At 34.9% G+C, this 11,945-nt stretch overlaps 1 protein-coding gene across 1 annotated transcript; it reads left to right on the top strand.

Moving 5' to 3' along the window:
- The first annotated feature begins 2,745 nt into the window (after window positions 1-2,745).
- On the top strand, window positions 2,746-5,160 carry LOC127128318 (ACT domain-containing protein ACR4). Its single transcript, XM_051057569.1, has 7 exons — window positions 2,746-3,068; window positions 3,163-3,208; window positions 3,304-3,418; window positions 3,522-3,589; window positions 3,731-4,333; window positions 4,410-4,514; window positions 4,606-5,160. The coding sequence occupies exons 1-7, from the start codon at window positions 2,995-2,997 to the stop codon at window positions 4,951-4,953; spliced, it is 1,359 nt and encodes a 452-aa protein (XP_050913526.1). The 5' UTR covers window positions 2,746-2,994; the 3' UTR covers window positions 4,954-5,160.
- The last annotated feature ends 6,785 nt before the right edge of the window (window positions 5,161-11,945 follow it).

The following is an 11,945-nucleotide window of genomic DNA, read 5'->3' as shown; positions in this document are numbered from 1 at the left end:
CTTCTGCATTCATGCTGCTCATAAGAAATCAGGAAAAGAGTCATACATGGTGTATATTGACCATATGGTAGCAGAGGATATACATTTCCATATGTACGTAGATCATTGTGAGATGCATCCCTTTGACGACATAACCTTATACTTTGAATGGTTGGCTTGCGGTTCACGTCTGATGTATCCTCATCTTTCTGAACGCGTTATGCGACAGTTCGGCTACATGTTGTTTATTCCCATAGAGCCTTCTGAGTCTGATCATCCCGCTATGACATGTAGATATATGGATACCATGTTTGATGATTATCTTAATCATCTAGTACCAGATGAGACACGAAGTATCATAGCTCTTAGTGACTGAAGTGTTGTACACAACTACATCCAGTGGCATTTTAGGGTGTCACATCCTTATATGACTCCAGATGCTCTAGGAGATCCACCCAAGCCAGCTAATCGGGACATACTCGAGGAGGAGGCTAGGGCAGATAATGTTGTTGACGTGTTGCCTAAATGTCATTGTATCATGGAGATTGGGCAGGCAGGTATAGACAAATGACTCTTTATGGATGTCTCTAAGGTGAGGGATGTTCTAGATGTCATGATGGGGGAGACACTACAATACATGAGGCATCATAAACAAGGGGTCCCGATTCCATCATGCACAGTAGTATATAGTATTTGTATTTTGAACATTATTTAAATTCTATTTTATTTTGACTTCATTGTGTACTCCAGATTTATTTATATATGTCATTTTCATATTATTCTGAAAGTGTATGATTTAATTTAAATTATCTCTAAAACAAAGTAAAAAATTATTGTCTCTAAAATAAAGTAAAAAATTGTTGTTTGGTGTGGTTTCAAAGATGCATGTTCAGATTCTGTCTGGTGTAAATGTCTGGTATGAATATAAAGATGCATCTCCAGATCATTGAGGTGTACATGGAATGGTTCCAAAGATGCATCTCCAGAATAAATATTGGAAAAGTGTGGGGTAAGACTCAAGTGGGTGTGATTTAGTGAAATTCATAATGCATTCGGAGATGCATTTTCGGAACAAAGAGGGCAATTTCAGATTTTTTTTCTTCCATAGGGTGTCTTTCTACCACTTAGAGTGGCATTAACATTTCCCTAATTGATTATAATCTTCAAAAATACGATAACTCTAATTTCATTAAGAAAACCGTACAATGACTATGTATCTTAATCAATTAGGAGTATTCTTAATCAATTAATAAATCTTTAACTTTGTTCTATTGGGTTGAATAAGGCTCGCAATCCTTTAGTTAGTGTGCAAAAACTTTCTAAATGATTAGAAACATTTTTATTCAATTTAACAAACACTTTCATAATTCCTTTTTAAGATGTTTTTTCAAAATAGAGGTGTTTAAATATTGTTTTAAATGTGCATGTGCTACCTTAGTAATTTAGGAATTATAAACTTAGATCAAGTAAGAAAAAAACATTAAAATACCAACAAAGTAACTGTAAAATACTATTTAAAAAAAATATATAGTTATGACAATTTTGTAAGTAAATTTTAAAGTTGTGTATTATATATTATCAAATAGACATATAACATGAATATTCATGAATACACCTTTTTGAGTGGGACTAAAATGAATATTATGTTGGGTAGAAGAGAAGCAAAGTAGTCCTCATTCTACACATCTCTACAGCATTAAATCACAGTGGACAATAGTTACAATTATTTAGAACTCATAACTTTTCACTACTTGTTTACATATACACAAACATACTATATGCCAACTCATATATAATAACCAGTTTCATTACAAAAGACATGTCACAGTATACTCAAACATTTCGATATTTAACGTAAGCAAGCATACGATAATTCTTCATTTTATGTGTGGTATATATATAATGAACTATTTAAATTACTAATTATACTCCTATTTTATTTTAAAGAGATATATCTTCATTTGATAAATTAATTAATAACTTGCCTAACAAATATATTTTGGTTGACTGACTAGTCAAGATAGAGATATTTTAAAAAAATCCCAATCGCTTTTCCAAAAAGTTTCTTAGTTTACATGTTTGACTCAATTAATTAACAATTGAATACCATATTGAATAATCGTAATGACAGTATAAAAAACGATTTTATATAAACTTTATTATCTTACCCCTCTCAATATTTTTGTCTTTTTTGTGGAATATTATCCTCTCTAACAAATTATTAAACTATTAGTTAAAAAAAAAGACAAATTTTATATTTATTAAGAAATATAATTAAATAAATTTAATTTTCTTGATTCATGTTAACCATAATAAAATGACTAATATATTTTTAATTAAATTATATTTTACTAATAATATTAAATAATTAATGCAAGAATATTTTTTGAATAAAAATACTAAATACATATAGATTTATTGATATTATAAAAAATTTATAAATAAGATCAGACTTTCTCCAATTCCTTTTTAAATATTTTTTTTATTTTCTTTTTACATTTATAAAGAAAACTAATAAATTTTATTTTTTAAAATAATAATTATCATTTTACCTATAATATTTTAATTATTTAAACTTTTTTTAAATAACTAAATGTCATTTTGATAAACATAAACTTAATATTATTTTAAATTTTAAAAATAACAATTAAAGAAAATAAAAATTCTTCAAAAAAAATAACACTTCAAAAAAAGTGAAGATAATTATGAAATGATTAGTACTAAACTCTCTTTGTTTGTTAAATATTTTTATAATTACAAATTAGGGAGTGCTATTTTGTGTTTTGTGAGGAACTCTTGGTCCTCCTTAGGAGCCACCATATCTCACCAAATCCATCTCCCAACCAAATCCCCCAAAACTAAAAACACAAATCCCAATTTCAAAGGTAGTACAAGGAAAGTGTAACAAACAACCAGAGAGACAGAAAATCAAAACTAATAAAAACTCACACACCCCAAAAAAACACACACACTCTGACTCTATCCTCTGTTCTGTGTTCTGTTTCACACACAACTATGGATTTTTGGACTTCTTCTATCCCCCTTGATGATGAATTCCAAAAGCTTGTAATTCGAATGAATCCTCCAAAGTTAATACAATAACATCTTCATTTTCATGTTTTTCTTTTTACTATTCTTCTTGTTTGGAACATAATTCAGTTTCATGTTTGTGATTTTTTGCAGAGTCACTGTGGATAATTCTTCAAGCAGAACAACCACTTTGATAAAGGTTTGAAATTTAAACGCTCTAAGGTCTTAATCTTTGGTTAATTTCAAAAGGGTCATTTTTGTTTAACGAAATTTTTGATGTGAATTTTGTGGTAGGTTGATAGTGCTAATAAGCGTGGTAGTTTGTTGGAAGTTGTTCAAGTTCTTACTGATATGAATCTCATTGTTAGAAGAGCTTATATTTCATCTGATGGAGAATGGTTTATGGATGGTACAATAATTTTTTATTTCGAATCAATTCATTAATTAATTAATTAATCACCATTGATTTTTCATTAAAAATTGTGTTTTGTTTTTCTGTTTATGATTTTCAGTTTTTCATGTTACTGATCAAAATGGGAAAAAGTGTCTTCAAGAAGACGTTGCTGACAAAATTCAACAGGTATTAGATCTGTTTCTGATATTAGTTTTTGGTTTGAAATTTGTTATCATTGTAATTTGGGAGTGGGAGTTTTTTCTGTTTATGGAATCATCTGAATGATTACATTTGTACTGACAATACTTTTTGCTTTGTTTGGTCCAGTCACTCGGTCCAAGAGTCCGCAGTTTCCGATCCGTGAGGAGGTCGGTCGGAGTTCAAGCTGCGGCGGAACATACGACGATCGAGTTAACAGGACGAGATAGGCCGGGATTGCTTTCAGAAGTTTTCGCTATTCTCACCGACCTCAAATGCAACGTGGTAGCGGCAGAAGTCTGGACTCACAATTCAAGAATGGCGTCGGTAGTTTACATCACCGACGACACAACGGGATTGCCGATAGACAATCACGACCGTCTCGCCAAAATTAAGCATCTCCTGCTTTATGTTCTGAGAGGAGACATTGACAAGAAGAACGCAAACACAGCCGTTTCGTTTTGTTCGACGCATAAGGAAAGGAGGCTGCATCAGCTGATGTATGCTGATCGTGATTACGACATCTATGACAATGATTACTCTTGCTCAACGAGTGACAGAAATAAGCTCAACGTAACTGTTGATGATTGCATTGACAAGGGATATACGGTCGTGAACTTGAGGTGTCCAGATCGACCAAAGTTACTATTCGATACGGTTTGCACACTCACTGACATGCAGTATGTTGTGTACCATGGAACTGTCATTGCCGAAGGACCAGAAGCTTATCAGGTTTTTCATTCGATACTTGTATGTTCGTTCGAGTTAGACTTGATACGGCTCGGTTTGACCTGACTTGTTTTCGCAGGAATACTACATAAGGCATGTGGATGGATATCCTATCAGTTCTGAAGCAGAAAGGCAAAGAGTGATTCACTGCTTGGAAGCCGCTGTTCGGAGACGAACTTCTGAGGTACTTTCTCCGTGCCGTTCCAAATTAATGCGACTAATTTGGAACGAAGTTTTTTCTTGACATTGTTAGCTTGTATTTGTATTTGATATAGGGGATAAAACTAGAACTCTGCGGTGAGGACAGAGTTGGCCTTTTGTCCGATGTAACTCGCATCTTTAGAGAAAACGGCCTATCAGTCTGCCGCGCGGAGGTCACAACAAGGGGTTCACAAGCCGTGAATGTTTTCTACGTGACCGACGTCTCTGGAAATCCGGTTAAGAGTGAAACAATTGAGGCGGTACGGAAAGAGATTGGATTGACCATACTGCGTGTAAAGGACGACGACATGGGTTCAAAATCTCCGTCCCAAGAGCGTGGGAAGTTTTCTTTACGCGATATGGTTCGATCGAGGTCGGAGAAGTTTCTTTACAATTTAGGTCTGATGAAGTCTTGTTCTTGAAGTATCAATAATGTTTTATGTTTGTAAATAGTAGCTTTTAGTTTCAACTAGAATTAGAGAGACTGATTTGAAACCTCATTGTAGTGTTTTATGGTTTGGTCTTTCTAGATTTGGTTTCAATTTCGGTTGAATTCAGATTTAGATCGTAGAGCTTTATTTTCTAGGCATGTTTCAATGGAAATTTGTATATTAAATTTTCATGTCTCATATCTTTCTAGTCTCTATGCATTTTCAACACACCATAATAAAATAAAAATAATATACTCGCGCGAGTAAGTATGTTGAGTTGTAATACAGAGATTCTGGATTCGAATTCGAACGCACTTCTGAACACCTAAATCGTTTTGAATGATTAGTCTTTTCTCCTGAAGAATTTACTCTAAAAAAATTTAACTGCGGCCACAATTGCGGTCGGGGACCACAATTTTACGAGACACATAATGTTAAAAACACAGCATGTTAATTCTGCAAACTTCACTACAAGAAATGACCTATGTCAATCTATATATAGACATTTCATTAGGAAACAGCTGGAAAGACCAAGGGTGTCATGTGGTACCATGATGTACCACTATCACGTGTCCTTTGCCTTATGTAAGAACTCATGTAGAATCTTCAACACACTTGTTGTTTGATTGTGATGTTTCTTAAAGCTACCACACGTTGGTTCAGAAGAAAGACTGCACTTTTTTTAGGGCAAACGTGTGTGGAAAAGTGTGCAACTTGAACTAGTACAAATTATAATCACTCACTAGAAAGAGTTCATGGATAATCCAAACTGGCTGAAATTGGTTCAGGGTTGAAAATTGGTTTTGCTATACAAGTTGAGTAGATTATGTGTGATAAAATGACTTTTTTATTTAAGTTATTTATCAAATAGATATTTTGGGATTTTTCAATGAATCGTTTCATCTTCATTCATTCGATGAATGAAGTTATTAATCGCAGTGAGTACGTTATTGCAATGGTAGATAATTTGTATTAAATGCTTTTAATTTCTTAATTAAAAACTCATTAATATAAAAAATGCTAGATTCACGCAATTACGTAGTTATTAGCCGTCGGATTTTGACCAATTCTATAAAATCAGACTTATTTTTATTAATAGTTTTAAAATTAAAATTAATACTTTTAAATCAGAACTGTTTAATATGAACAACTATCACCTTTAAATGCATATCTGCCAGGTAACATTGACTTAATGGCAGAAAAAGTAACTCATATTTGTTATAAAATTCTATATAAAATATCATGAGTAATAAATTACTATAGTGGTATGTTTCATCTTTTAATCATTAACTTAAGAGATTAATTACTATACATTGTCAGTGTAAAAAATTTTACACCGTCGGTTCATTACTATCACCTGTTTGTATTATTTTATAGATTTTTAAAATAAAAGTCAAATTTCTTTTAGTATTCAACGTCTATAATTAACTGATGGTGTAAAATCCTTTTTAGTGTATTTCAATTAATCTCTTAATTTAATGATCGAAATTTATCTTTAAAATGAATCAGGGTTATATTGCAAGTTTGATCATACGCGCTTATATTTAATATTTTTATACTATTATCAATTGAATTGACTTAACGAGACAATTACTAATATTAAATTTTGATCCATAAAGACTTAGTTTCTAATATAGTAATATTTGACATAATATTAATATACAATTATATGTTAATAAAAACTAAATTAACTCTAGAGAAAATAAAATAAAAAAATTTTAAACCGAAATAAATAAAATCGACTTTATTGATGATACTTTTTATTGGGTTGAGGCCCAATATTCATAAAAATAAGGATATTTTTTTGGGAAATGTTCTTTTCATTTTTTGTGCTGTCTCTTGTGCTTTTGAAAATTTGAAAATGTTCTCATGTGTGTCATATTCCAAAATTTGTGTACCTCGTCATTCAATTCGTCTGACTTATAATTTTGATCATGCATTTGTAAGAACAAAATTCAGTATAGACATATATCAAATACAATTCATCTCTAAGATTTTGATAATAACAAAGGATGAAACAAAATTGTATCCTAACAAAATTTATCTAAGTGTGCATGACTCTAATAAAAAAGAAGTCAGATAGACATATATCAGATACAGACACAAGTTCATAATGACCACTTAGAAGGTACTCAAGCAGAAGTTTTGACTCTGAACAAAGGAAACGTACAAAGCTCAACGAAGAAAGAGATATCAGACACTCTAAAGCGGAAGAGCGTACTCTAGGATCTGAAGCTTTTACACTCTGATGTAATCAATCAGGAAGGCGTCGAGAACCTCTGAAGTCAGTCGGCTGTAAGCAACTATCTAAATATGTACACTCTGATTCGAAACGATCACCAAAGAATTAACTATGAAGTCTTCCACTTATGGAAAGAATCTAATTTTGGAAGAAAGTTAAAGCGCCCCAAACTACTATGGAAAGAACACAAAGATTAATGACATTAATCATCCATCATTGCCAAGATCCTTTCATCCAACGGACTCTTAATCAAACCCCTATATATAGGATGGATCATCTTCACACAAAAAATGCAACGAAACACACGAGAATACTGAAACTAATCTCATATCTCTTACTCATTCTCCTTTCACACGAGTTGCTTCTCTAAAGTGTGAACATTCCTCTTGTTCTTATATTGTGTAATTTCTGCTCACCTAGAAGCACTAAGCACTACTGTAATTTTTCCTTAATTGCTGAATATTCCTCAAGTGACTTGTTAAGTCTGTATACTTGAGAGGGCTAAGAGATTTTCATCCTCTTAGACGTTCATTTATTGTAATCTTTCAAGAATAATGGATTAAGTCCTTATTGAAGGTGAAATCACCTTGGGCGGGTGGACTGGAGTAACTTTGAATTTCAAGTGAACCAGGATAAAAATTCTGTGTTGATAGCTTTTGTTTTCACGTGTGTCTTATTTTCAAAAGTTTTTATTATCAGTTAAAACAATTCAAACCCCATTTTCTTGTTTTTCTCAACCTTCAATTGGTATCAGAGCTTCGACTCTGTTATTGATTTTCTAATCAAACACTTAACAGTGTAGAGAGATCCAGCGTGAGAAAAACAATATGACCAACACCAATGAAAGAGACAGTTACAATGTCAAACCTCCAATCTTTGATGGAGAAAAATTTGATTACTGGAAATACATAATCGAAAGTTTCTTTCTGGGTTATGACGCCGATCTATGGGACATAGTTACTCTTGGCTATATACCTCCTGTATCTGATGTTGGTATTGCTATTGCCAGAAACAAGATGAAAGATGACTAAAAGCGTGACTTCAAAATTCATCACAAAGCCAAAACAATATTACTGAATGTCATTTCCTACAATGAATATGAAAAGATCACCAACAGGGAAACTGCTAAAAAAATACTTGACTTCCTAAGGATGACTCACGAAGGCAATTTACAAGTCAAAGAGACAAAGGATCTGGCTCTAATTCAGAAGTATGAAGCCTTCAAGATGGAGGACGATGAAGATATAGAGGTAATGTTTTCTAGATTTCAAACTTTAATTGCAGGACTCAAGGTTCTTGACAAAGGCTATACAACTGAAGATCATGTCAAAAAGATTGTGAAATTCTAGTTATCAGACTTTAGATGTCACACGGGTTGTTATGACATCCAATTCTGCACAGATAAGAATTATGCAGAACTTAAAAGTAAGTGCAGTAAATAACACAAGTAATTGTTTACCCAGTTCAGTCCAACATGACCTACATCTGGGGGCTACCAAGCCAGGGAGGAAATCCACTATCAGTAGTATTAATTCAAAGCTAAACTCACCCGTTTACAACTCTTCACTTAATCCCTACCCAATGCAATTTCAATCTTACTCTAAGATCAGAGTTCCTACTCACTCCCCCTCAATCACCTCAGTGATTACTACCTTTAATCAATATTAAAGACAATTTTGAAGTCACACTTCAAACAACTCTTGATTGTGCTTAACAACTTTAATCAAGATACACAGCACTCACGCTTAAAAGCTTTGAGCGACACAACACTTACAACTCAATGAACACCCTATGCCAAAGCAATCATCTACGTGATAATGGCTTGGCTTACAAGATATGTCTAATACACGACTCACAAAAATACAGCAGTGAAGTATGATGGACACACTAAATCTTCACGCCTCAAAATCCCCCGTTCTGAATGAAGGAACGACTTCCTTTTATATTGCAGTACTTGGGCCTTTGCACTTGTATTCTCCTGAATTTAAGGTCACGCGAGTTCCCCTAAATTCCACATCTAGGTTACTAACAAATAGGTTATTTGTTAGGTTCATTAAATGTAGCTTGGTTGTTGATTTCCTGGATTTTCTCTCAGCTGTTGAATCCCTGAAGAATAGCTTGAGAAAAAGCTGAAACAGAAAACTGAACAACCTACAATATAGCATATGCTGTCAGGAATGAACGTCACGACATTCAGCTTGACATCAAGGATCATATGCTAAGTCTGTTTTTCCAAAAAATAGACTGTACAATTTTGCTGACTTGTATATGACCAAAATGACCATACTACAGTAACAGCTTACATTAATAAATGTCAAAGTATCCAATTTGACATTTACACATTTGGCCTTAAGTCAGTTCTGTTATCCTCTTGAAGAACAGACTAAGAAACATGCTGAAGTATAGCAGAACACCACTCTGTCTATTGTTCAGTATATGATGTCAATGATGAATGTCATAACATCCAGTTTGACATTCAGTCAGTAGGCCTTATGCCAGGTCTGGTATTTCCTTGATAACCAGACTGGAAATAAATACTAAGTTCTAACAGAACACCAGCTGTTCTATTCCTTAGTATATGCTGACAGGGATGAATGTCACAACATCCAGTTTGACATTCAATAAATCCTGTATTAGCTAATCCTGCAGTAACTACTCAAGTGTGTCATGACATCAGTCAAGACATCAGAGTACAGTTAGATATTCTAACCTACAATGCAGTCACACATACACACCATATCATGACATCAGTCAAGACATTAGAATCCAGCTAGTGTTTTACCATATAATGCAGCCAATTAAACACATACAAACTCCCCCTTTGGCAAATTTTTGGCTAAAACACTTTGATCCCCATAACAGAGTTCATAGTAGCGGAATCACACATCTAGCAGGAAATAGACCTAGCTAATACACTCAGAGTGGCAGCACACTCACACACATGGAAGTTAAATAAAAACTTCTAATTGCAGCACACATACAGAAGTTAAATAAAAACTTCTAATTGCAGCACACATCCACAACACACATACAGAGGTACATAAGTTAAATAAAAACTTCAACGCACATCAGCTGCAAGGGAAGGAATCTTCGAATCTGTCATGAAAGTCTGTTTTAACAGACCAATACAGACCAATCTGTTGTCTGGGGTATCACCTGTTACTCCCCCTTTTTGTCAAAAATGTTGCCAAAGCAACACTTTAAATTACAGATCCATAAGTAATAGACAAAATTACACACAAATGACAGAATAAAAAATTTATTCCTCAGCCTCATCATCAGCCTCCTCATCAGACCTGGTCTCCTCCTCATCCTCAGAACTTTGCCTAGCTGCTCCATCAGTATCCTCGGCAGACGCCTCCAATTGAGAGATCAGCTTTTCTAACGCGTGCTTCCTAGCCTCCAGCTCTTTGCAAGTCTCCCTAAGCACAGCAATGACAACAACTTTTTCTGGATGGATGCCAACATTGGATGTTTCTCCAGGTGTCATGACAATGTCAGGAACATGCTTACCCAGGAACAGTTTGTAACTGAAGGCCAGTGGACTCTCTCTTCTTTGCACAAGGTCATTGTCTGTCAAGATGTTTGGGAATTGGTTCAACACAATGCCACAAATGAGAGATGGAAAGGCTATAGGTCCCTTCACACTGAAACTTCCAGCATGTTTCATGGTCTGCTCAAAGATGTAGGTACCATAGTCCACCTTTGCCTTGGTACTAACTGCATAGATGAACTTTCCTAACATTACAGACACAATTGACTTGTGATTCGTAGGGACCCAGTTTGCAGCTCCAACTTTGTGTAACATGGCATATTTCACACTGAGTTGGCTGGCCACCAGCTTCCCTTTAAGAGGCCACTTCCGGACTTGATTTGCAGTGATGACTTGACAGACTCTGTTGTCAGTCACTTCAAGCTCTGGGTGCACTTCATCTGCTCTTCCCAAGTACAGATTAATTACTGAGGGGGAAAAAGTCACACACTTGCCACACACATAGACTTTTCTAAATTCTCTAGACTTCCCATCTGCACACTCCTCAGACAGATTAACAATGAACTCCTTCACCAAGGTCTCATAGCACTTTGGGAACTGATTCACAGTTCTCATTAGCCCTGCCTATTTAATGAGGTCCACAATCTCCTTACACTCCAAGGCATTCTGAGCCAATTCCCTCTCCAAGGCCAGTCTCTTGTGGTAGACATACTTCCACCTGTTCACACTAGAGGCAAAGTGGAAGGACACATTGTCAATGGGTACCTCTGGAACACTAGCAGCCAACTTGCTAGAGGTTGGCTTCTTCTTGGACAGGGATGTTGTGACATCACAAGGAACATCCGAGTCAGACTCCACCACAACAGCCTTGGTCTTCATTTTCTTGGGCACCTCTTTGCTCCAAGATTTTGCAGGTCCCTGCCCTTTTCTTTTGCGTGCACTCTCTGTCACTGCTTGCTTGGGAGAGGTTGTCTCATCGACCTCCTTGGTTGGGGACCTCTGCACCACAGTCTTTTTCTCCCTCCTAGTCCTAACCCTCTTGGCTATGCTAGGGACAACTGAAGCCAAAAGTTCATTATCAGAGAACTCTTCCAGGTTAACTGTTTCAGCTCTAGGGTTGTCATCAACACCTTGAGTGACATTGACCTTCTCACCTCTCACCTTGTTTACAGGTTTATCGTTCTTAGGGTCCTCTTCAGGTATTCCAGACACATTCTCTCTTACCACGACTACGGTTTCTCGACATGC

Source organism: Lathyrus oleraceus, chromosome 3 (assembly GCF_024323335.1).
Source record: "Lathyrus oleraceus cultivar Zhongwan6 chromosome 3, CAAS_Psat_ZW6_1.0, whole genome shotgun sequence".
Classification (NCBI taxonomy): domain Eukaryota; kingdom Viridiplantae; phylum Streptophyta; class Magnoliopsida; order Fabales; family Fabaceae; genus Lathyrus; species Lathyrus oleraceus.
The sequence above is the reverse complement of the archived record's forward strand: the minus strand, read 5'-3'. Positions and strand labels throughout refer to the sequence as shown.